This window comes from Pleurodeles waltl, chromosome 6 (genome assembly GCF_031143425.1).
Source record: "Pleurodeles waltl isolate 20211129_DDA chromosome 6, aPleWal1.hap1.20221129, whole genome shotgun sequence".
Lineage (NCBI taxonomy): Eukaryota > Metazoa > Chordata > Amphibia > Caudata > Salamandridae > Pleurodeles > Pleurodeles waltl.
The window spans coordinates 519,717,224-519,742,099 of record NC_090445.1 but is presented as its reverse complement, the minus strand read 5'-3'; the positions used below and the strand labels follow the sequence as shown (position 1 = coordinate 519,742,099).

General features: G+C 44.5%; 1 protein-coding gene across 2 annotated transcripts in view; it reads right to left on the bottom strand.

Moving 5' to 3' along the window:
• The window catches only part of LOC138299954 (cytochrome P450 2G1-like), a 335,658-nt gene that overhangs the window by 141,440 nt on the left and 169,342 nt on the right, over window positions 1–24,876 (bottom strand). For both annotated transcript variants that reach the window (XM_069238686.1, XM_069238685.1), the window contains exon 6: window positions 6,230–6,371. In XM_069238686.1, the coding sequence (XP_069094787.1) occupies window positions 6,230–6,371 (142 nt within the window). The remainder of the gene's footprint in view (window positions 1–6,229; window positions 6,372–24,876) is intronic.

Below are 24,876 nucleotides of genomic sequence, written 5' to 3'. Positions count from 1 at the left end.
TTCCAGAACTTCACTGTCACTGTAGTGAAAGAACTACCTCCACGCCAGGATTTTTAAGATCTGGGAATTTGCATGAACCAGAGGTTACTTGACCTCAGTAGTTTTTCTTGTTTGTACAGGCTGAGTCTATTCATCAATTAAAAAGGGACCTTGCCTTTGAGGGCTCCACGTGCCAGGGTGAGGCCCTGGAATTTAATCTGCTTCACCACTGGGAGCCAGTGTCAATGCTTTAAGTGAGGTGAAATGTGTTAGCAAAAAGGGACGGGCAAAATCTTTCTGGATACAGAATTTTGAATGATCTGGAGTATGTGGGACCAAAAATCAGGTAGACCCTGATAAAGACTGTTGGTATAGTCTAGTCTAGACGTGACGTCTGAAGTGAATGGACCACAATTTTGCAGCTCTCCTCTGGGGTCAGATGTGTCAGCTTTCAAGCAGATCTGAGTTTCAGAAAGCAGATCAAAGAGATATGGCTAATTTGGGTCATAAAGTAGATGTCGAAGTTAAGCAAGATACCCAGATTCCTTGGCAAAGCAGTAGGTGTTAGAGGAGGGTTGAGTTCTTGTGGCCACCAGAAATCTGCAGGGGAGGGTGACAATCTGGCTAAAAAAGAGAACCTCAGAGAAATGGTGCAGATACACATCCTGAGATTCATTTTCCAAGAATTATTTCAGCCTTGAAAGGACCATGCCCTGACAGCTGAGTTGTTTTATTAATCCATTCTGGAGGGTAGTGTGAGACACCATGTCGAACTCTGTTAGCAGGTCTAATAATACCACCATGGCCGAAGAACCTCTGTCAGGTATTTCTTTTACAGACCCTGATACTTTAAGAAGTGCAGTTTCGGTGCTGTATCCTGCTCACAAAATGGTTTGAGTATTATGGAGAAGGCTGTTAGCATCCCCAAAGGAGGATAGCTGGAGATTCACCCGCTTCTCGGGAATCTTAGCAGGGGCTGGTAGCAGTGATATGGGCCTGAAATTACTGAGCACACTAGGATCTGCATTGAGTTTCTTGAGAAGTGGAAGAAGGAACACCTGTTTCCACGCGGCAGGTCAGATGGCAGACTTCAAGGATGCATTCTGGACTTTGTTAAGAAAAGGATTCCAAAGTGCAGTATTATCCTGAAAATTTGTAGATTGCAGGGATCCTCAGGTGAGCCTGATTTGTTTTTCATTAACTCATTGAGTGAGTCACCTTCAGATATTGAACATAACTCAGCATGTTCATGGCTACAGGTAGGAGCTGGCAATGGTACTGCATTTGACTCATCTCAGAAGGTGGAGTACAGTTTACGTACTTTCTCAATGAAACAAATTGATCATTTATTGCATAGTTCAGGAGAGAAATTAATGTCACCTTGTACCACAAAGGACTTCACAATTTTAAATACTTCTCAGAATATATTGGAAGCATCCTCAATGCATGACAAGAAATGCTCTCTAATGGTCTTCCATGTAAGTTTCTGAAAGTTACAGAGAGCAGCATTATATAACAGCTTGGCCTCATGGTCATAAGACCTTTTCCATCTATGCTCAAGCCGTTGAGGGGGAAGAACCAGGGAACAGAGGTCTTGAATCTTTGCTATGTGAACTTTCAGATGTGTAAGTAGGTCCAGGGGTTTAGTAATCCATTGGTTAAACAGGACCATGTCAGAATATGGGTTGCCTGTGAATGAAGGAGGTCGGGAGCTGTGGGACAGCACAAGAGGCTCCTCTTTAACATTCTGCTATCTTTGCTTTATCTCAGGATTTATCATTGACTTCAATAGGCAGCTGGTTCCATAGAAAGTAAACAGAACCAGAAAATGGTCAGTCCAGACCAAACACCCAGGGCACTGGCCTGTAAACAAGAGATATTAGAAAAACTCAGATCCAGCATTTGACCTTCTTTGTGTGTGAGTGCAGCAACATGTTGTATCAGGTTCAGACCTGCCAAAGTCAGGATCAGCCGGGAGGCCTGTATACTTTTAGGGTTATCTGCATGGGTGTTAAAGTCCCCCCGGTGGTGAAATTGGCATATTACAACAACAATTGAACACTTAAGTACACAAATCTAATTCTGATGATCGTTTTTGTTCATTACATTCTTCTCTATTTTTCTAAATTTGCTTGAAAGTGTTAATTTGATGTGTTCTTTACTTTAAAATAGTTGGTACTTGAATGTAGCACACTCTTCTCTGGGGATTGCCTACTGCAGGGGTTAAGTGTATGTAAAATGTGCATTTTCATATAATTGGTATATTTTAGGCATTTTTGTCTTTTGTTTAACTGTGTTTTTTTTGGTGAATTTCATGTGCGTTCTTTAACTTACCGCATTCATCTGTTTTGCAGCTATTCTTCTCTGTTTATAGCCTTCAGCCAGCCCTGCACAAATCCATCCTTAACTGATGGGGATTTAGTTGCAAGCCTTGCTCGGTCTTGTACTGGGCATTATTTGCTAGCTGCCAAATTGCATACAGATTCATCAAACAGCACCAAAGTTATAAGTGAATGAAAATTTACTTGTACCCTAATGGCACCCCATTTATCTTTGCCCCCACCAACGGATATGTTCAAAACTTCACACAGCCAAAAGAACCTTAAACCCTCTAAACGTTTTCCAAATTCTGTGTGGATGTAACAAATGGTGGCAAATATATTAGCAGATGAAAATACCTTTAATACCCTCCTTGGCAGGCCTGAATAAAATTAAAAAAAACAAGAGTAAGCTAAATATAGTATGTCTATGCCCCTCCCTTTTAATTTGGCCCACCTGATCTGCACAAATCCTGAAATTGTTGCACTGAGGTCAGCGCGATGAACGCATGCTGCATTTTATGCAGATTCATCAAAATGTTCTAAATGTAAAGACAACTGAAAAGTTTAAAGCCCCTTCATTTTTGCTTACCCCTTTAATGCATAAAGACATAACTTGACATATCAATTGAAAAATAACCGTCTTCTGATGAATTTTGTTCAAAGTTGTTTAACAATGCCTGTGTTAACAATAACTTAACACTAGTCTGCCTCCACCTTTTCAACTCACCCCTTCCTGGTGGATCTGCCCAAACCAAAAAATACTAAAAGAAGGTCCAACTTGCTAAGTCTCTGCTAAATATCTTGCAACACCATCAAATGGTGTCAACGTTAAATAGCAAATCAAAATATTTGTTGTTTCCCCCTTTAAGCTTGCCCCGCTGGATCGTCACAATACCTGATATGCAGCGACTGTATGTCACTTTCTAGCAATGTGCCATATTTGACATAGATTCATAAAACTGCACCAAAGTTATGAACACATTAAATTGTTATTGATACCTACTTGAACTATGCCCTGCCTTTGTTAGATTTTAACAACACCGGACAAAATACTTCCTAGCTTTTGCCAAATGTGGTGCACCACACAGTGTCAAGCTGATTAAAAAAATCAACATTCTTAGATCACCTTTTTACTGGAATCCTGTTGAATGGATCTGCACAATTTTGAAAATTCTAGTAGTCATCTCATCTTACTGCCTCCCATGGTGCCAAAGTTATAGGTAAATCAACAAATGCCTATTCAACTGACAAGTTATACAAAGTGCTAATTCTTTCTAACACACCATGTATCTTTTTCAAATCCTAATATCACTAATAAACTATTCAACAAATTCACCTCAAACCACCAAAAGCACACTTTCTGTGTAAAGTTGTACTTTCATACCAAATTTGGTGTATACCCATTCAGTGGTTTTGGCTGTTGGTGGTAGCAACATTTCCTAAGATAGCTACAATGGGAGAACACAATTTTTTAACCACTGTTAGACCTGTCAGGTCTTAGGGTGGTCTTCCCCAAACGTTTAGCCATTCCTCCTCAATTTTGTTGAACATATTTTGTGTGCCTTAGGACTGTATGCACCTTACCACTGATAACCAGTGCTAAAGTGCTTATGCTCACACCCTTAAAACATTGTTAAGTTGGTTTATATACCATCGGCACATTTAATTTACTTGTAAGTCCCTTGTAAAGTGGTATACCATATGTCCAGTGCCTATGATTTAAGTGCTGCCAGTGGCCTGCATCTCTTATTGTGCCACCCACTTAAGTGCACCTTAAAACATGCCCCTGGCCTGCCACAGCATCCCAAATGCAGCTTTGAACTGCCATGTTGACTTGGCATTAAAACCCCCTTGCCAAGCCTTAAACTCCCCTTTTATGATATATAAGACAGCCCTAAGGTACGCCGTAGGTAGCCCATAGGGCTGGGTGCTTTGTAATTAAAAGGTCGGGCATGTACTTTTAAGTTGTACGAGTCCTGATAGTGAAAAACGCCCATATTCTTGTTTCGCTACTGTGAGGTTTACCACTCCAATCAGATAAAATTGTGCATTACTTATTACATTTAATAAGCTATAGATTCTAGTTGGAGCAGATAGTCAGGTCATGTCTGGTGTCTTTGGAATTTTATTAAAAAAGCCCTATTCAATGGTAAAGTTGGATTTTTGAAAAGGCACTTTTAAAAAGTAGGCATTTTTCTGCCCTCAGCACTTTTGTGTCTGTAGCCTGCCTTGGGCTGCATGACTGGGCGTAAATGACAGTTACACTTTGTGAATTCCTCACACAATAGAGGGATAAGGTGTGCGACAATGGGCCATCTGCTGGCAGTATGTATGAGGGGGCAGAGCTGAGCACAGCCCCATATGCAACCTAATAGGGAGTGCTTTGCCCTCACACAATGGACCTAACACCTACACCATATCACTGCTGTTGGCTTGGAGATGGCGGGAAGACAGAAAATTCCATGTATTACAAAGCCATGTTCTAGAAGCTTCTTCCAACTTTCTGAACTAGGGCTCCAGGATAGAAACGGTGGTCCTCAGGCAACAACTCTTCAGTACACTTCTGGACTTGTAGATACCTTGCCAGGAAAAAGGACTGCCATGCTACTAAAAGGACTGTCACTCTGCTGGAATGCTTCCTTGCTACTGCTTTGATGAATTGCTACCTTTTTTGTCTTGCTGCCCTCTTACCTGGGTAAGAAAGACTGGCTTCCAGTTTGAACCCAGGACTACCAAAGTGACTCCAAAGGGCTATTTCACTGGTCTCCTAATTTGAGCATCAGGGACATTAAAGGCTTCCTTCACCTTAGACCCACACCTAAAACCAGCATCAGAGAGTCCTGACCCTCCAAGTGGTGCCCCACTAGTCTGGGTCCCTTGGAAGTGGTGCTGAAGGTGACCAGATAGCCAAAAATCAGAAAGCCCTTCTTTAGATTTTGCTTTGAAGATAAAAAACACTCAGGTGTCAAACTTAGCAAAGCATTGACAGGAACTACTGTGACAGCGGTACCTGCCAAAGCTTAAGAAATTATAGCCATCTTGGCAGTCATTTCTAAATCTGAAAGATAGTTACTCAGTCATATATATCTTCACACATAGAAATTCCTCTATAGCAGTGTTAACAGAGGTTCTCGAGAAAATCATATTAACACTTGATCTTCAAGATACCTGACGTGATGAGCCTGGAATAGTTTGCTGTATAGGAGGGGACAAGAATACTCAAGCAGTTAAAATTGGACCACTTAAGAAATTGTCCAGTTCAAATTCTGGCCCATATGGGTTGACAAGGAAATAAATCCTTGCTTTAGACTCCCTTATAGATACAGACCACCTTACAGCCTTCTACAAATTTCAAATTGAATATACCCAGTGAATCCCCAGTCCTGTCTTTACCTGCAAACAGCTCATTGGCTGCATCCAATCCTCAGTGGAAGCCGCATAACGCTTCAGAAAAAAATCATAGTACATTATATACAGATCTGGGCAGAATTTATGGTACAGTATCAGGGTAATATTTAACTATTGTTGACTCCCTTTTCTCCGCCCCAGCGCTTAAACTGTGATGGGGGAATGCATCTGGCATTGAGAGGAGCATAATTTATTATTTTCTTATATGTTCTATGGCTCAAAATATTATGCAATTCTATTTTAGCTTTACTGGAGCACATTTAAATTAATTCTCTATACTGAGATAGCTGACATTTGATCAGTTGACTAATGTTGATAGAAATGTGTTTGTTAGTGGTGTGGACATAGGCCCATTAGTAACTGAGCTGCGAACACTAATTGAAAGCTTGCAAGTCCAATATAATGATGTGTGGATTGAGATCAAAAGGAATGCAATGACTGAAGGGTAACATCTTTACCACCATGTATTGTAAACAAAGCTTGCAATTGATGAGGGTATTGTGCAGAGTTAAATATAGTACCTTCAATTTCAGGATACTTGATCAGAAGAAGCAAGGCATGTCTTAAAGTTGTGCTGACTGTTTCCGTGCCTGCCATGAACAGACTCAGTACACTCTTGACCAATTGTGACATGTAGAATTCTGTTTCAGGATTATCTTTATCCTTGTGTTGAAAAAAAAAACAAATATTTAAAATGCAGGAACTGAACTTGGAATAAGCATTAAAAATAAGTGACAGAGAGAACATATTTAACAAGATTAGAACGAGTTATATGCTTTTCTTAATGTCTCTTTTTCCCCCTTTAATCATGTTTTGGTTCGTTGATTTTGAGGTGATAAGTCAAATAAGCGGTTATTCACTGGCAACAGTTGATGCATTAAATTTTCATTATTGTGCAACAATATTATGCTAAATTTATCGTATGTTCTGATAGTATGATTTTATTTCATATATTCATGTATTCATTGTAATAGCTTGTGCTTAATTGAAAGCATAATAGCTTTAGGCTACAACACAGGGTGCAAAGGGTTTGTTAAGTTATTTTTCCTACCTAACATCATGATCACAAGATTTATGTTGACCAAAATAAATGATTTGGGTGGCATAACTACGTTGTTCATAGACCTCTCCATCATAGAGATTGGGACCTCAGAGGCATTTTCAGACAGCAGAGCAATGTGGCTCCAAGCAAAACCATACCAAGCTCCTGATTTTATAAACTGTCCTTCTGAGAAAGCATAATTCAGTCTAGTCTTGCAGATGAGTCTCTGACTGGAAAATAGATGTTAATCAGCTACACCTGTTTGTTGACAAGTAAATACTGAGCCCTCATTACTGTAATCCTTTGGTGCTATAGATTAGGCATGTATGTATCCTCAAAAAATCACTATCTAAAATCTTATCTGATTTCAGAGTATTTACATTCTGTGCTCTTTCCATTCCCTACAATAATATTGATTTCTGCAATCTTTTTCATGCAGCTATTCTACAGAACAGAATGGCTTGAAACACAGCCTTTAAAATAGCAGTGTGAATTGTGTATGTATGTGTGGGTGTTTGCTTGTGTGTGTTTGTGTGTGTGTGTGCATTTGTGAAGAAATGTTGCCAGAACTAACAGCACTAAACCTGTATGTAAGTCAACAGAGATATAAGTTGGGGGCGTGGTCTGGCCACGGCGGAAGATGGCCGCCTAGTTCAGGATCTCCACGAGGTGGTGGGCTTTGGCAGGGGACGGGGTGGTAACGGCCGCCGTCTACTCTTTCCCGTGAGCCTGGGAGGTTACTTACCAATGGCCGGCATCCGGACACAACGTACGGCGCCAAGGGGAAAGTGCACCGTGCACCATGCGGCGTCTAGGAGGCGAGGGCCTATGGGGCGGAGTGGAGCTGCAACCTGTAGTCACTGGAAGCATTGAAACAGCAACAGGACGTCGCAGCGCCGGTAAGTGGTCACTGGCGTTGCTTTCCCCTTCCTCCACACCTCCCTCCTCCTGTTGAGAGATCCACTTGGAGAGGCGAGCTGCAACCACAATAGTGGAAAAAACAACATAGGCCTCATGACTCCCTTCACCTGAGCCCCGGGACGACTCCCGAGGCTGGTCATCATCACCTGGAGACCATAGAGAGAGCTGTGCTGAACGGGGATAGGGGTGAGATGTGGAGGAGAGTCCATCCGAGCGGTGGGAGGCATAGCCTCATGGCGCCGGTGACCTGCACCTGCAGAGGCGAGTCACGTCCAAGGCACAGCATCGCTGCATTAGTGCCCCACCGGCTGAGAACATACCAGCCCGCAACCAAGTCTGGAGGGAAACTTTGCCCTCTGCCTCTCTTTTACGGGCCCCACTGACCTTTGGTCCTTTCTCCCAGCTGATTACTGACTACCGTTGGGGGCAGTTACCCCGGCCGTTGGCCCTCCTTCTTCTACATACTACCCCAGGCTGGGGCTCAAGTGGCTAGGGACTCCTAGCATCTCTGCATCTACATCTGAAAGGGGTCGTCATAGGTACCCAACTGTCACAGAAGACACAAGCAGATCAATCTTCTCCTGTACTTTTGGTGGCCTTGATGCAACCACCCTGTGCAGCAATATGGGCGAGGAGTGAAGACACATGGGGATACCGGCGCCAGGTATTCAGCTGCCCAGTACTGCTCTGCCTTACCACGCCCTCGGTCTCACTAGGCCTTGGACGTCAGCAATACTTCCTTTCACTCAGCCAGCACAGGATTCTTTATTGGTGTAGCTCGGAGGTCACAACGCACTATTGATAGTGACAGATTTACCTTTGATGGCGACGTGAGGGCCAACCACTGCCAGGCCTACACACGGCCAAACTTGTCACCACCATTACAAGGATAAGAACCGACAGGGCGACTCCATCCCCCTCTTCCCCCACTCGGACCTCAGATCTTGATGGTTTCACCCGCATAATAGTCCTGAGATGTCCGGTGGCAAAGTGACACACAAATCCTCAGGAAAACCAACAAGACAGCTACTCTTTTCTGAGGCCCTCGAACTCTCACACCCCGCATCCCTCGCCGCAGGACCAAACCCGTCTGCACTGCCGCCTATCATGTCCGAGATGAAAAAGACCACGACCATGGACCGTGTACTCCAGGAGATCACTGCAGTAAGCCACAGATGTGAGAGAATGGATACCGCCATAACTTCCTTGACAACTGAGACAAAATCCATGCTCTTAGATATAGCAGGTTTCCAGTCTCGAGTAACAGGGCTAGAACACTGTATGGTGACCTTGGAGACTCACATCCACACTGTCTAAGACAGAGACCAGGACCTTATGTAACTTTGTAGTAAACGAACGGACCTGGAAGACAGAAGCTGCAGGGATAATGTCAGTTTTTTGGGATTTCTGGAAAGTGTAGAAGGTTCAGACATTCAGTCCTTTCTCAGGTCAGTCCTCCCCAAACTGACTGAACTATCCTTCGACCCCATTTAAATTTCAGCAGGCGCACCGACTGGGCCCGAGACGCCAGGATGGAACCTCCAGACCCCGTCCGATCATTGCTTGTCTTCTAAAACACGGGCAAGCCCATCAACTCCTCTTGAAAGCCCGATCGCAAGGACCCTTTCAAGTGGAAGGCTATAAAATCCTCATCACGGCTGACTACTCAAAGAACACCAATGAAAGCCAGAAAGTGCTCCTGGCTCTCAAATCCCGACCTCGCCAACTGGAGGTGAAATGCAGCCTGTTTGAACCAGTGAGACTGTGGGTCACCAAAAATGGAATATCCAAAGACTTCTATGATCCTGAGAATTTGCGACTTTTCCTGAATAATTTACAGCCCCAAACCATGGACACAACAGCTTTAGCCCGGCCGCAAGGGCTGCCCAGTGACAGTCGTAGTGCATCATCCCCACCACCCAACCACAGAGGGGCAGATCGATGTGACCCAGACCACCGTCTCAGGGGCAGAAACCTGGAGAGACTTGCAAGCACACATGATGACAGGGGTCAGGTATAACAAGCAGTGGCGCGCCACACGCAACTCTCAGATAGAGACAAGACTCGTTCTCCCCTAAAGCCCGTCCCAATCGTTACTTGACATTGCAGCCACGCTGTGAGATGACCAGGGAACCAGAGCTCAGCCTTGCATGTTGATGGTATTGTTATACTGTTATTATGTTGTGGTATCCTTGACTGTGCATCACATGAGGAATAATCGGATCTCGATTGGACCTTACTTAAAAGTGATAAACGTATTTACACTTGTAGCGTTTACTAATGTTAGATGCTTTATGTACGGCATTGTTTTATCTCTGTAACCTCTGGGCCCACCCTCTTCCCTACTGACTATCCTCACCCCCAAGCCTTCGCGGAGGAGTTCCCCATCCAAATAGTCTGTTACGCCCCACAGCTTAAATATGGGACAAGCACTACATTCCAGTTGTGATGCCGTGATACGCATGAGCGGCAGACCCTTTGGCATAACCTGACATGATAAAAGGACTATGGACACACTGAAAGCCACTACCCTGGGCGGTAAGAGTAGCATACCTTCACTGTTGATAGCTCACACTTATGATGGTCCCATGAAGACCGAACTCCCCCACCCCTCCCCTGCAAATCATGTCCTCGCCTCTTGTGGGCCAGAGACGCTGCTGTTACTCACGGCCAACTGGTATCATCATGTGTACAGGACCACTGTTGTTTCTTTACTTTCCCCTCTCCATCTCCCCCCCTTTCTGCTCTCCTACCTCTTGTCCCCGCCAGGAGGGTGACTGTGGCAGTGTGCCCCTCTCTTTCTAGACAGCCCAACCCTCTCTTTCTCTCTCCCCTCCATGGCATGCCTACCTCTGAAGGCAACTTTAGTGCGCCTTTTACACAATGGCGGGGAGTGTGCACCCTGTCCCCGACTGAGGCCCATTTAGCTGAGTATATGGGCCCCACAGGTTAGGACCTGCAGTCAATGGATCTGACCCCTTGGGGCTTTGCTCCTTTGTTCCCCTCACCGATACATTACTACTTTTCCTCTTTCCTTCACTCTCTTTTCCTAATCCCTTTTTCTCCTCCCTTCCTCTTGATCCCACCTATCCCACCCTTCCCCTCCCCTTCCTCCTCCCCTTTACTCTTCCCCCTTTTACCCCCCCACCACAGGGGGCTGTCTGGCTTCCATCAGTTTCTCCTCCCCTAATCCATCTAGCTATAGTCTGCACCGCTCCGCGCAGCTTCTCCCCTCTCCCTCTGTACCTGCACTGTTTATATCAGTAAAAAAAAACTCCCCCCTCATTTCTGCTGCCAGCATGTCTGGATATGTTCTCCATGAGACCCACCCATTACAGATAGTCTCCTGGAATGTGAATGGCATGACGCACTTTTTAAAATGGAAAAAAATACTGTCCTACCTCCAATCCAAGCAGCCAGACATAGCTCTTCTTCAAGTTTAGTTTAGTTTAGAAACCAGTAAACTACACAGAGATTGGGTGGGAAAGGTGCTTTCAGCTGTTGCACTACCCAACAGGCATCGAGCGGTACAGCCCCACGAAAATGCAGGGCAGCAATATTGCTCCGCAAAACCCTACCCATCACGTCATTAAAACATGGGATGACCCGGAGGGGAGGTACATGTTTGCCAAATTAAAAGTGGGAGACTCCTTAATACGTGTGGGTTCTGTGTATGTGCGGACCGGTTCTAATCGATTATTCTTCCTACAACTAAACTGTCTTCTGACGGAAATAGGAACAATCCGCTATATAATAGGGGGAGACTGGAATCTGGCCTACAAAGTAATATTGGATAGGATGGGCCCCCTCGATGTGGGTAATAATCATGACAGAGTTCTGATGTGCTGGCAGATACTGGACTAGTGGACTATTGGAGGCTCACTCACCCTACCGATAAGGAATACACTTTCCTATCACCTGTTCTCGACGCCCAGTCTCGGTTGGACTATTTCATGGTGTCACATGCTATAGTGGTCCAACTACAAGACGCCCGCAGAATGGACAGCAGTCTTTCTGATCACTCCCCGATTCAGCTATTGCTCCAAACGGGTCTGATGTCCCCTGGCCACAAACTCTGGTGCTTCAATTTCATTCATGACTAGTATTGGACCCCACTGCAATTGCATAGGGCAGGACTTCTTCCGCATGTGGACTTCTGGCGATGCTCAGAGACCAGATCCGATCTACTCCGCATCCTGTGATAATGCCCATTGATCCAGCCCTTTTGGGAAGCAGTGTACTATACTGTAGGAAGTTGGCTTTGTATGCACTATTTCAAAGTAAGGAATAGTATGCACAGAGTCCAAGGGTTCCCCTTAGAGGTAAGATAGTGGCAAAAAGAGATAATACTAATGCTCTATTTTGTGGTAGTGTGGTCGAGCAGTAGGCTTATCAAAGGAGTAGTGTTAAGCATTTGTTGTACCTATACACAGGCAATAAATGAGGAACACACACTCAGAGACAAATCCAGCCAATAGGTTTTGTTATAGAAAAATATATTTTCTTAGTTTATTTTAAGAACCACAGGTTCAAATTCTACATGTAATATCTCATTTGAAAGGTATTGCAGGTAAGTACTTTAGGAACTTAATAATTACAGTAGCATATATACTTTTCACATAAAACACAAATTTGTTTTTTAAAAGTGGACACAGTGCAATTTTCACAGTTCCTGGGGGAGGTAAAGTATTGTTAGTTTTTGCAGGTAAGTAACCCACCTACAGGGTTCAGTTTTGGGTCCAAGGTAGCCCACCGTTGGGGGTTCAGAGCAACCCCAAAGTTACCACACCAGCAGCTCAGGGCCGGTCAGGTGCAGAGGTCAAAGAGGTGCCCAAAACACATAGGCTTCAATGGAGAGAAGGGGGTGCCCCGGTTCCGGTCTGCCAGCAGGTAAGTACCCGCGTCTTCGGAGGGCAGACCAGGGGGGTTTTGTAGGGCACCGGGGGGGACACAAGTCAGCACAAAAAGTACACCCTCAGCAGCGCGGGGGCGGCCGGGTGAAGTGCGCAAACACGCGTCGGGTTTTCAATGGTTTTCAATGAGAGACCAAGGTGTCTCTTCAGCAGTGCAGGCAGGCAAGGGGGGGGGCTCCTCGGGGTAGCCACCACCTGGGCAAGGGAGAGGGCCTCCTGGGGGTCACTCCTGCACTGGAGTTCCGATCCTTCAGGTGCTGGGGGCTGCGGGTGCAGGGTCTTTTCCAGCCGTCGGGATTTTAGAGTCAGGCAGTCGCGGTCAGGGGGAGCCTGGGGATTCCCTCTGCAGGCGTCGCTGTGGGGGCTCAGGGGGGACAACTTTGGTTACTCACAGTCTCGGAGTCGCCAGAGGGTCCTCCCTGAGGTGTTGGTTCTCCACCAGTCGAGTCGGGGTCACCGGGTGCAGTGTTGCAAGTCTCACGCTTCTTGCGGGGATTTGCAGGGGTCTTTAAATCTGCTCCTCTGTAACAAAGTTGCAGTCTTTTTGGAGCAGGGCCGCTGTCCTCAGGAGTTTCTTGTCTTTCTTGAAGCAGGGCAGTCCTCTGAGGATTCAGAGGTCGCTGGTCCTGGGGAAAGCGTCGCTGGAGCAGGTTTCTTTAGAAGGCAGGAGACAGGCCGGTAGGTCTGGGGCCGAAGCAGTTGGTGTCTTCTTTTCTTCTTCTGCAGGGGTCTTTCAGCTCAGCAGTCCTCTTCTTCTTGTAGTTGCAGGAATCTAATTTCTTAGGTTCAGGGAAGCCCTTAAATACTAAATTTAAGGGCGTGTTTAGGTCTGGGGGTTAGTAGCCAATGGCTACTAGCCCTGAGGGTGGGTACACCCTCTTTGTGCCTCCTCCCAAGGGGAGGGGGTCACAATCCTATCCCTATTGGGGGAATCCTCCATCTGCAAGATGGAGGATTTCTAAAAGTTAGAGTCACTTCAGCTCAGGACACCTTAGGAGCTGTCCTGACTGGCCAGTGACTCCTCCTTGTTATTCTCATTATTTCCTCCGGCCTTGCCGCCAAAAGTGGGGCTGTGGCCGGAGGGGGCGGGCAACTCCACTAGCTGGAGTGCCCTGCAGTGCTGGAACAAAGGGGGTGAGCCTTTGAGGCTCACCGCCAGGTGTTACAGCTCCTGCCTTGGGGAGGTGTTAGCATCTCCACCCAGTGCAGGCTTTGTTACTGGCCTCAGAGTGACAAAGGCACTCTCCCCATGGGGCCAGCAACATGTCTCGAGTGTGGCAGGCTGCTAGAACCAGTCAGACTACACAGGTAGTTGGTTAAGGTTTCAGGGGGCACCTCTAAGGTGCCCTCTGGGGTGTAGTTTACAATAAAATGTACACTGGCATCAGTGTGCATTTATTGTGCTGAGAAGTTTGATACCAAACTTCCCAGTTTTCAGTGTAGCCTTTATGGTGCTGTGGAGTTCGTGTTTGACAGACTCCCAGACCATATACTCTTATGGCTACCCTGCACTTACAATGTCTAAGGTTTTGCTTAGACCCTGTAGGGACACAGTGCTCATGCACTGGTGCCCTCACCTATGGTATAGTGCACCCTGCCTTAGGGCTGTAAGGCCTGCTAGAGGGGTGACTTATCTATACTGCATAGGCAGTGTGAGGTTGGCATGGCACCCTGAGGGGAGTGCCATGTCGACTTACTCGTTTTGTTCTCACCAGCACACACAAGCTGGCAAGCAGTGTGTCTGTGCTGAGTGAGGCGTCCCCAAGGTGGCATAAGCTATGCTGCAGCCCTTAGAGACCTTCCCTGGCATCAGGGCCCTTGGTACCAGGGGTACCAGTTACAAGAGACTTACCTGGATGCCAGGGTGTGCCAATTGTGGATACAAAAGTACAGGTTAGGGAAAGAACACTGGTGCTGGGGCCTGGTTAGCAGGCCTCAGCACACTTTCAATTCAAAACATAGCATCAGCAAAGGCAAAAAGTCAGGGGGTAACCATGCCAAGGAGGCATTTCCTTACATATACTTTGAAAGATTCTTTGCCACTCCAATCCCCGATTACCCCCTGACTCATCCTCATACATGACACAGGACCTCTCCCCACCGCATCGCGAACGCAACATAGATTGCTACATACAGTGCTTGCAACAGCAAAGATTTGCATTCTTAGACACTGCAGGTCAAGTGTTGCCCCTACCCCAGCAGAATGGATGACTGCGATGATCTACATAGCTGCACATGAACGAGTCATTTATAACCTACAGGACCAAGCGGCCCTATTTAATCAGGTCGGGACCTCCTTTCTTGCAGGAACACCATAACTCTCTTATTACCGTCTTTCCTCTTCACCCTTCTAAACCACTACCTCTACTGGTAGGACATCAGCGCCCTTCCCCCCCCCCTTTTTTCACCACCCTTACCCTCTAGCCTATACCTTCTCTTATACCTTCTCTTATCCCCCGAGAACCTCACAAAACAATACTATCCTACAGCCCCAAGCCCTTCTTCCCCTTCCCAACCACACTCCATACACTCCATACACCGTGCTACAGAACTACAGAATCCCAACCATAGTCTCATTATATTCCATGTCCTCTAACCTACAACCGTGTTCATCTCCTTTCTTACCCACCTGCTCACTGTCCATCTATCTCTCCTCAATTCTTTTCCTTCCTTTCTTTTCTTTCTTTTCTCCCTTTCCCTACCCTTCCCCAACCTACCAAGTGCTATTCATAAGCCCAGTTCAGGACTCCCTGTCCTGTAAACCAAGGGGCATGTCCTGCTGGCACGCTCTGACTCGGACCATCTCTGATCTCCCTCTCTACTCGGTAGCTAGCATTAAGCGTTTGCGATGGTGGAAAGTCCGACCGATCCACACTCAAGTAACTAGAAGGCGGCTACATAGCCATTACTCTCCTTACTGCCATGAAGGAAAACAACACGTCAGGACGCACCAAACCGCTCACACATGATAGTCTTCAGGACATGCTACATGTTACATGCTACATCTCAGAACGGCACCCACTTTCAACAGCTCATGATTACATATCCTCACATATTAGCCCCCCTCTGACTACTCTGACTAATATCACACACTGTCATATTGCTACCACCATCCTGTCCCCCTCCCTTTCAATTTCCTTCTCCAAGCATTGTTTTTTTTCCCATTGGTTTGAACAGTTATAAGCCTTCATATGTACCCATCAAAGCTACAACCATTGTGGTGTACCTCAATCTCTGCTACAGGCTGTTTACCTTCCTTTGTACTGTTTTTTGACTTATAATAACGAATTGCAATAAAAAGAAGAGCGATATAAATTATAACCTGTCTGTTTCTACCACTTACACTGGTAGATTGATCCACATCTGTGCTGTATCCATATGTGTACAATATACAAGCACTTGCCAATTATTAATGGCACAGAGACATCTGTTGTTATGTTGGCTGGTCCACCCTCAAACTGGAAATCACTATTCTGCTGAAACATTTGTTAAACTCCTACTTTTTAAAAGGATCTCATAATTTGATTAAACTTTGAATTGCACTCTGAATCTGTACAAATGTTGGGTGGGACTGTATAAATAGCAATGAATGTCAGGAGGCGGGGAATTGCCGCACATAGTGGAGCCAGTTAGAATTGGACTATTAAGTTTTCAAGGCCCACAAGGCAAGTATTAGAGAGGTACATCCCATACACAACATTTGAATACAGATGAGTTGAGACAGTTACTAGTAGAACTAGTGAATATGTACAGAAGATTGGACAGTATGTGAATTAAGTACAGAAGAATAGACAGTATGTATCACAGGTGTAGAATGTTGAGATTATAATGGTTACACATCAACCTCCGACACAAACATTAGGTCCACAGGCTATAGATGTAATAGCAAAGCAATGAAAGATTGTGTGTAAAACTAATAAATTAGAGGAGGTGTGAGAAAGTGCCTCATTTTGTGTCACATCTATTATTTCTGTACAAATCCTGCAGTTTTTTTCTTTAATCCTGCATACCGAGATTTTGCTGTCCAGCATCTATTGAATTTTCTCTATCCCCTAAAAAATGGCAAAACTGGGTAATCCCTAACCAGCTTATTTAGCTTTCCAGCAAGGTCATAGTATACGGCGCAGGAAACAACACATCATAGAAATGTAGATTATCACCTGTGAACTGTATCACTCTAGCACCTGTTTATTAGACAGACATGGAACATAGTGTTAGGCCTACATGAGTAACCTGCCTACTACAACACTGAAACCTGCAAGTGAACTTTTCAAAATAAGCCTTCAGAATACGCAGCACTTGCAGGCTCAATACTTATTGATGCCCGAGATGAAGCACAATAGATAAACTTCTTGCCTGCCTTTCTCAAATTTTCTGATCTCAATTTTGCTGGTCTTAGGACTCTGCACACTGAGTGCTTATGCTCTCTCCCCTAAACATGGTAACATTGACTCCTACCCATTTGGCGTATTTCCTTTACCTAGTAAGCACACTAGATGTGCCCAGGGACTGTAAATTAACTGCTACTATTTGTCATGTAGCACTGATTATGCCCCCCACATAAGTAGCCCCTTAACCATGTCTCAAGCCTGCCATTACAAGGCCTGTGTGTGCCGTTTCACTGTCACTTTGACTTGGCATTCAAAACTAATTGCCAAGCCATAAACCCACCCTTTTATTACATATAATTCCAGGTAAAGGTAGGCCCTAGATAGCCCATAGGACAGGGTGCTAGGTAAGTAAAAGGCAACATATATACTTGTACGTTTTACATGGCCCAGTAGTGGAAAACACCCAAAGTCATTTTTCACTATTGTGAAGCCTGCTCCTCTCATAGGCCATCATTGAAATTCCCTTATATACTTTTAAGTGGTAATTTCTGATCTGAGAGGAGTGGCATTGTCATGTTTGGTGTGGTTGGAAAGGTACTGAGAAATTCTGCTTACTGGTGAAGTTGGATTTAACATTACTATTTTAGAAATGCCACTTTTAGCAAGTAGGCATTTCTCTGGAGTTACTGTTTTCTGTGCCTTACAGCTTGCCTCCAATCCAAGACTGGTCTGTACTTGTTTACAGCTCCCCTTGTGCATTCCACCCAGACAGCCATAAACACAGGAAACTCAGCTGTATCTGCCTTCATCTGATGAGTCTTCCTGGGTAGGAAGGGTGGAGGGGCTCTCACGTACACGTCAATGTTAGTGGCCTGACACCACACAAATGACTGATAAACCTCCACAGACCTTCTGGCAGAAAAGACTAGGTTGAAACGGGAGATTGTGCACTTCAAAACCACTGTTTAAAGTCTCCTCTACTTCAAAGGCACATTTGGGTACATTTACTATATCTGTGATCCCCTAAAATAATATTCTTCTGGACCTACAACTGGACTCTTGTCAGAAGGATTGCAGTGCTGGGCAAAGAACCCATCTGGACTGCTTTTCTGGAAGGACTGCTCTCTTGCTTGTTGCCCTGCTGCCTGCTGCTTCCAGACTCTGCTGAAAGGACTTTGCCTTCTCGCCACAAGTGATCTGTAAGAGCTTGTCAGCCTGCATCCTGTTAAGAAGTCACAGGGCCATCAGAGACTTCACCTAAAAGAGAAAATCCACTGTGGCAGAAAAAACGACCCAAAGCCTGCAGAATCAACACAGTGCCTGTTTCATCATCAAAGTGCATTTGGATTTTCCACGCCTCATCCCTGGGCATCAGTATGTCATCAAGCCCTGCACGGCAGTAAGGACCGCCCCTGCGTGCTCAGAAATCAACGCATAACCTTGCCTGCAAGAAAAGAATCCATGAATCACCTCTGCTGTGTCAAAAAAATTGACTTACGGCTTTACTTTCGGAGGCCTCATCTCCTCTGTGGACCACAGCGTCTTTATTTTTGACACATCCCAGGTACTTTATACTAAAGAGATACATCAATTGATTCCCATGGATTAAGACTTACATAAACCTCTAAAAAACAATAGCTTGAATTGTGCCAATTAGATTTTTCTCGTTTGGTCTTGTTTAATTCAGATGAATATTATCTTTTTTACTAATCTGGTGTGAAGCACATTTTATGGTGTTTTCACTATGTTACTGTATGAGTTATTGCAAAAATACTATACACATTTTCTTCTAATTTAAGCCTGCTTGCTCTGTGCCAACCTACCAGAGGTGAGCACAGGACAATTTAGGTTATGTTGTGACTTACCCTGGCTAAGATTGTGGTTTCCACTGGGACAGGGTGAATACCTCTGCCAACTGGAGGCCCAATTTCTAACAGAGTGATAATGCTTTGTCACTCAACCATAACACTCCGCTCATTGTAGTGATGAAACTATAAATATATTTAAAGAATCTTGCATCATTCATCAGTGAAATGGCCACTGTGAATTATATTTTATGAGACTCTTGTGGTTGACAGCTCGATGGACTTCCAGGAACTGTGTTTATTTTGATATAGAAGTTCCATTTTAGCTTTTTATTTTTGTTTTACAAGATCTAAAATGATCACCAAGTATTTCATATATGTTGCCATGAAACCATTCCAGTATAATGCATAGGGAGCCACTGGTTCATCACAGCAGATGACCAAATTAGGTCCTGTGTAATTATATCAAAAGATTGTTTATTTGCCTGAGTTTCACTTTCCTTAAAGATTTAAAAATTATTTTAGCTTCACAAACTAACTATACATACTTTGCAGATTGAAGCTAGGGAAAGACAGACCTTATCAGTAGATGAAATAACTAACTTAATTAAATAATGTTCATTTAATAGCTCATGACATACTTCAACTAGAGTAGCATCATGGCCAGTCCACACTAACCTGTGTATATAAAATTTTTTGTTGAAATCCACTGATCATTAGCTAATAGGCAATCACCTGTTACAGTTACCATATATATTGTTTGTAAGCTCTGCGCACAATGAAATATTGAAATATTACCTTAGTTTGGTAGAAAAAAACACGTGGTGCTAAATTTTTTTACTGATTTTCTTTTAAGACAAAAAAGAGAAGCAAGCTTCCTGTTAATTCACCATTCAGAGCATATCTGAAAAAAACCTGCTATCTATGTTAGGGATGTAAATAGAGGAGTGCTACAGGCTACCTTTTCTGTCATAAATAACTGCTTTCAAACACTAGGACTTTGCCTTTCAAACACTACCTAAATGAGATACATTATCTCTACTATCACTTCATCAGCTTTCAGGCTAATTAGAGAAAACACATATATCAAGTGGGAGAAACAGCAAATGCTGTTGATAATAAGGACAAAACTATATTGCATTTGAAAGCGCCATGTGTGCTGATAAACAAGCTTAGGTAATTTGTTTTTTTTACAAAAACATAAATCTGTGATATACTGTGAGACATGTGATGTGTAATACGTATTAATAACAGCTTTAAGAAATTCTAGATTGCTCCTGTGTAACACTCATTTAAGATTTTGCTTACACGTAATGCATGCCGTCTTGGGAAACAATGCAAGTTTATGTGACCTGCAATGACAGGTTCTGGTTTTCTGAAAAAAAACAATTTTGTGTGAAACATAATGTAAATGTTTTTCCTAAGGAATTATTTAAATAGTATGAAGTAAACAATTTATCATCAGCAAAAACAAATTGATAGCTTTGTTATCTTGTAGTGCCTCAAAAAAGATCTCTTGTGGATAGCTGAGTGATGTGAAGTGTGCGCACAGCCTCTGAAGCGGCGCACTTCACTGAGGAGATTTTGAGAGGCAGATGCCTTTCTGGAGAAGTTGTGCATTTGTTCTCCTGAGTCAATTGCTGCTGTCACACCAATATTCTGAGCAAGACAGAATGAATTCTTAAGAGTTCAGTTTTCAAGCGAAAGAAACCTTAACTTCTTAGAACGTTGGTTTTAGTCATGAGAAAATAGTAACGAGCAGAAAGAACAGAATTTTCAAGAACATTCATTTTCTATCATATTAAAAATAGTGAAGAACAGTTTTTCCTAGAACATTTGTTTAGTCCTAAGAAAACAGTACAGAACAGGAAGAACAGTCATTTCAAGAACACTTGTTTTCTGTCATATGCAAAAGGTGAAGAACAGTCATTCCTAGAACGGTAATTATAGTCATGACAAAACTAAAGAACAGGAAAAGGAGTTATTTCAAGAATATTCGTTTTACTCATGAGAAAAAAACTGTGAAGAGCAGTATTTTCAAGAACTTTTGTTTTCTGTTATGTGAAAATTGTGAAGAACAGGTTTTCTCCTACAATACTCATTTTCAATCAAATCCAGTGTGCTGAAGAAGAGGAAATAAATAAGAAAACAGAAGATGTATAATCTCAAACCAAAAAATACTCCACAAGTGAAAGTTCATGGTAATTTTCAACTTTAATTGCAAACACAGAAGAGAAGCTAACGACTCTCTACACTGGGGTAGGTCACACTAAAAGTGACCTTTTCTAAAGATCAGATTAATCCTAGTTTAAAGAATAGAGAAGTTAGCACCCAGTGAGAGAGCGTAGTAATGTTTTGTTTTATCCTACAGCTCCAGTAACATAACCACTGAGTAGAGGACAAGACAGTCTATTCTTTCATCCCCAACCCCTTTCCCTTCTAAGAGTTTTTTAGTCTCCTCATAAGAATATAGTTGGGGACTGAGAACTTCAGAGAGGCATTGGGCTCAAAGCGTCATTCTGCTCCTGTGAAGATTTGCAATAGATACCGCTTGTGGCATCTACTGGAAATAAGTGAAACTTTGCTAGTTATCCTGTGAGTGTTCCATGTTTGCCCTTTTGGATACAGAAACACAGATATCGTGGGTTTACCACCACATAGCAGAAGCACCCATCCTGAGTGCAGGCTAGTTACTGGTGAACTTGAGAAACTGGTAAATAATGTGTATATATGAATATGTATATGAACATACACACACACACGCCTAGTAAGGGACAATTTTCACTAATACTTGCCTCAAAAATGAATGCTGTAATACCAATAGTTCCTAAAATAATTATTTGCTTTCTATTGTTTTCCTAAAGTAGTCTTGGTGATATACTTCCACCTCTTCTTGATGCTTGGGGCCAAATGTGAGCTGTAATAACTATATAACAAGTTGTATTATTTTCTATACCTTTGAAATTTTGAGGCCAAATGTTATAGAAGGCTCAGCCTGGGATGCTCTCCAACCTAGTTTTATGCTATACATTTCTGAAAGCCTAATCGTGTTTGTTAGAAATGGGGTTTTTGGTTGGCAGTCAGGGTACCCCCTGTCCAAGCAAAAGCCCTCACTCTAGTCAGGGTAAGTCACACACAATCCAAGATTATCCTGTGCCCACCCTCTGGTAGCTTGGCACGAGCAGTCAGGCTTAACTTAGAAGGCAATGTGTAAAGTATTTGTGCAATAAATCATACAATACCACCATATAGCACCACAAAAATACACCACACAGTGTTTAGAAAAATATATAATATTTATCAGGATAATTGTAGGTCAAAAAGAATAAAGTTGCAATGGGAAATTGTAGAGATATCACTGAAAAGTGATATAAAGGGGGTTATTCTAACTTTGGAGGAGTGTTAATCCGTCCCAAAAGTGACGGTAAAGTGACGGATATACCACCAGCCGTATTACGAGTTCCATAGGATATAATGGACTTGTAATACGGCTGGTGGTAAATCCGTCACTTTTCCGTCACTTTTGGGACGGATTAACACCTCCTCCAAAGTTAGAATAACCCCCAAAGTGTCTTAAGTCTTTAGAATATAAACAAAGTCTCTTTCAAGCACAAGTACCTGGTTTAGCGTGGAAAAATCTCCTCAGAGGGCCACAAGAGAAGAGGTGCGTGGAAAAAGGGTGTGTGCGTCGATTTCTCCCCAGCACACACGGACTTGCGTCGTTATTTTCCATGCGGGGAAGTCGGGCGTCGTTTTCCGGCGCGCGGACAGTCTCTTTCTGTGGATCGCGGGGATTACCAGATGTCCCGGGTCTGTGCGTGGATTTTCCTGCTTGTTCTCCGGCTGCGCGTCGGTGTGCGGGGCTGCGCGTCGAAATTACGATCTCACGGCAGGCTTCGCGTCGATTTCTCCTCTAGAGGTCGGGCGGCGTTGTCCTTGCGAGGCCGTGTGTCGGATCTTCGATCGTCCCAAGAGCGTCGCGTCGATCAGCGTCGGAGTGCAGCGTTTTTCTCGCAGCGAAACAAGCTGTGCGTTGAAATTTTCGGCGCACGGAGCGTCCAAGTAAAAGAGAGAAGTCTTTTTGGTCCTGAGACTTCAAGGAACAGGAGGCAAGCTCTATCCAAGCCCTTGGAGAGCACTTTCACAGCCAGACAAGAGTTCAGCAAGGCAGCAGGGCAACAGCAAGGCAGCAGTCCTTTGTAGAAAGCAGGCAGGTGAGTCCTTTGAGCAGCCAGGCAGTTCTTCTTGGCAGGATGTAGTTTCTGGTTCAGGTTTCTTCTCCAGCAAGTGTCTGATGAGGTAGGGCAGAGGCCCTGTTTTATACCCAAATGTGCCTTTGAAGTGGGGGAGACTTCAAAGAGTGGCTAAGAAGTGCACCAGGTCCCCTTTCAGTTCAATCCTGTCTGCCAGGGTCCCAGTAGGGGGTATGGCAGTCCTTTGTGTGAGAGCAGGCCCTCCACCCTCCCAGCCCAGGAAGACCCATTCAAAATGCAGATGTATGCAAGTGAGGCTGAGTACCCTGTGTTTGGGGTGTGTCTGAGTGAATGCACAAGGAGCTGTCAACCAAGCCCAGCCAGACGTGGATTGTAAGGCACAGAAGGATTTAAGTGCAAAGAAATGCTCACTTTCTAAAAGTGGCATTTCTAGAATAGTAATATTAAATCCGACTTCACCAGTCAGCAGGATTTTGTATTACCATTCTGGCCATACTAAATATGACCTTCCTGCTCCTGTCAGATCAGCAGCTGCCACTTCAACAGTGTACGAGGGCAGCCCCAATGTTAGCCTATGAAGGGAGCAGGCCTCACAGTAGTGTAAAAACGAATTTAGGAGTTTTCCACTACCAGGACATATAACTACACAGGTACATGTCCTGCCTTTTACCCACACAGCACCCTGCTCTAGGGGTTACCTAGGGCACACATTAAGGGTGACTTATATGTAGAAAAAGGGGAGTTCTAGGCTTGGCAAGTACTTTTAAATGCCAAGTCGAGGTGGCAGTGAAACTGCACACACAGGCCTTGCAATGGCAGGCCTGAGACAAGGAAAAGGGGCTACTTAAGTGGGTGGCACAACCAGTGCTGCGGGCCCACTAGTAGCATTTAATTCACCAGCCCTATGCACATAAAGTGCACCTTACTAGGGACTTATAAGTAAATTAATAGTCCAATCAGGTATGATTCCAGGTTACCATGTTTTAGGGGAGAGAGCATATGCACTTTAGCCCTGGTTAGCAGGGGTAAAGTGCGCAGAATCTATAAACCAGCAAAAACAGTGTCCAAAAAGTGGAGGGAGGCAGGCAAAAAGTTAGGGGTGACTACCCTAAGGCTGTCAGGTCTAACATGTGTCCCCCCCAGCTGAAAGTGGGGAGAGCTACCCGACCTCATGGGAGCTCTCATCGCTAAGGCGGAAGTACCTGGAGAGACCATCAGCATTGGCGTTGTCAACCCCTGGGCGATGTTCCACTGTAAAGTCCATCCCCTGTAGGGAAATGGACCACCTCAAGAGTTTTGGATTCTCACCCCTCATCTGCATGAGCCATCTGAGGGGCCTGTGGTCTGTCTGAACCCGGAAGTGAGTCCCAAACAGGTAGGGTCTTAGCTTCTTCAGTGCCCAGACCACAGCAAAAGCTTCTCTCTCAATAGCACTCCACCTCTGTTCCCGTGGTAATAGCCTTCTGCTAATAAAGACTACCAGTTCATCTCTGCCCTCCTCATTCAGCTGTGCTAGGACTGCCCCTATGCCATGCTCTGAAGCGTCTGTCTGCACGATAAATTCCTGGGAGTAGTCAGGGGCCATGAGTACGGGGGCCGTGCACATGGCTTCCTTCAGGGCGTCAAAGGCTTTCTGACAAGCCTCTGTCCAATTCACCAACCTAGGTTGTTTCTTGGAAGTGAGTTCTGTCAAGGGTGTTACAATGGTACCATAGCCCTTGACAAATCTGCGGTAGTATCCTGTGAGGCCTAGAAAGGCTCTCACCTCAGTCTGCGTTCGCGGTGGTTGCCAGGCCTTGATAGTTTCAATCTTGGCCTGGAGTGGCTGCACCTTGCCACCACCCACTAGGTGTCCCAAGTACACCACGGAACCCTGCCCAATCTGGCACTTACTGGCCTTGATGGTCAGGCCTGCCTGTTGCAGGGCCTGAAGCACCTCCTT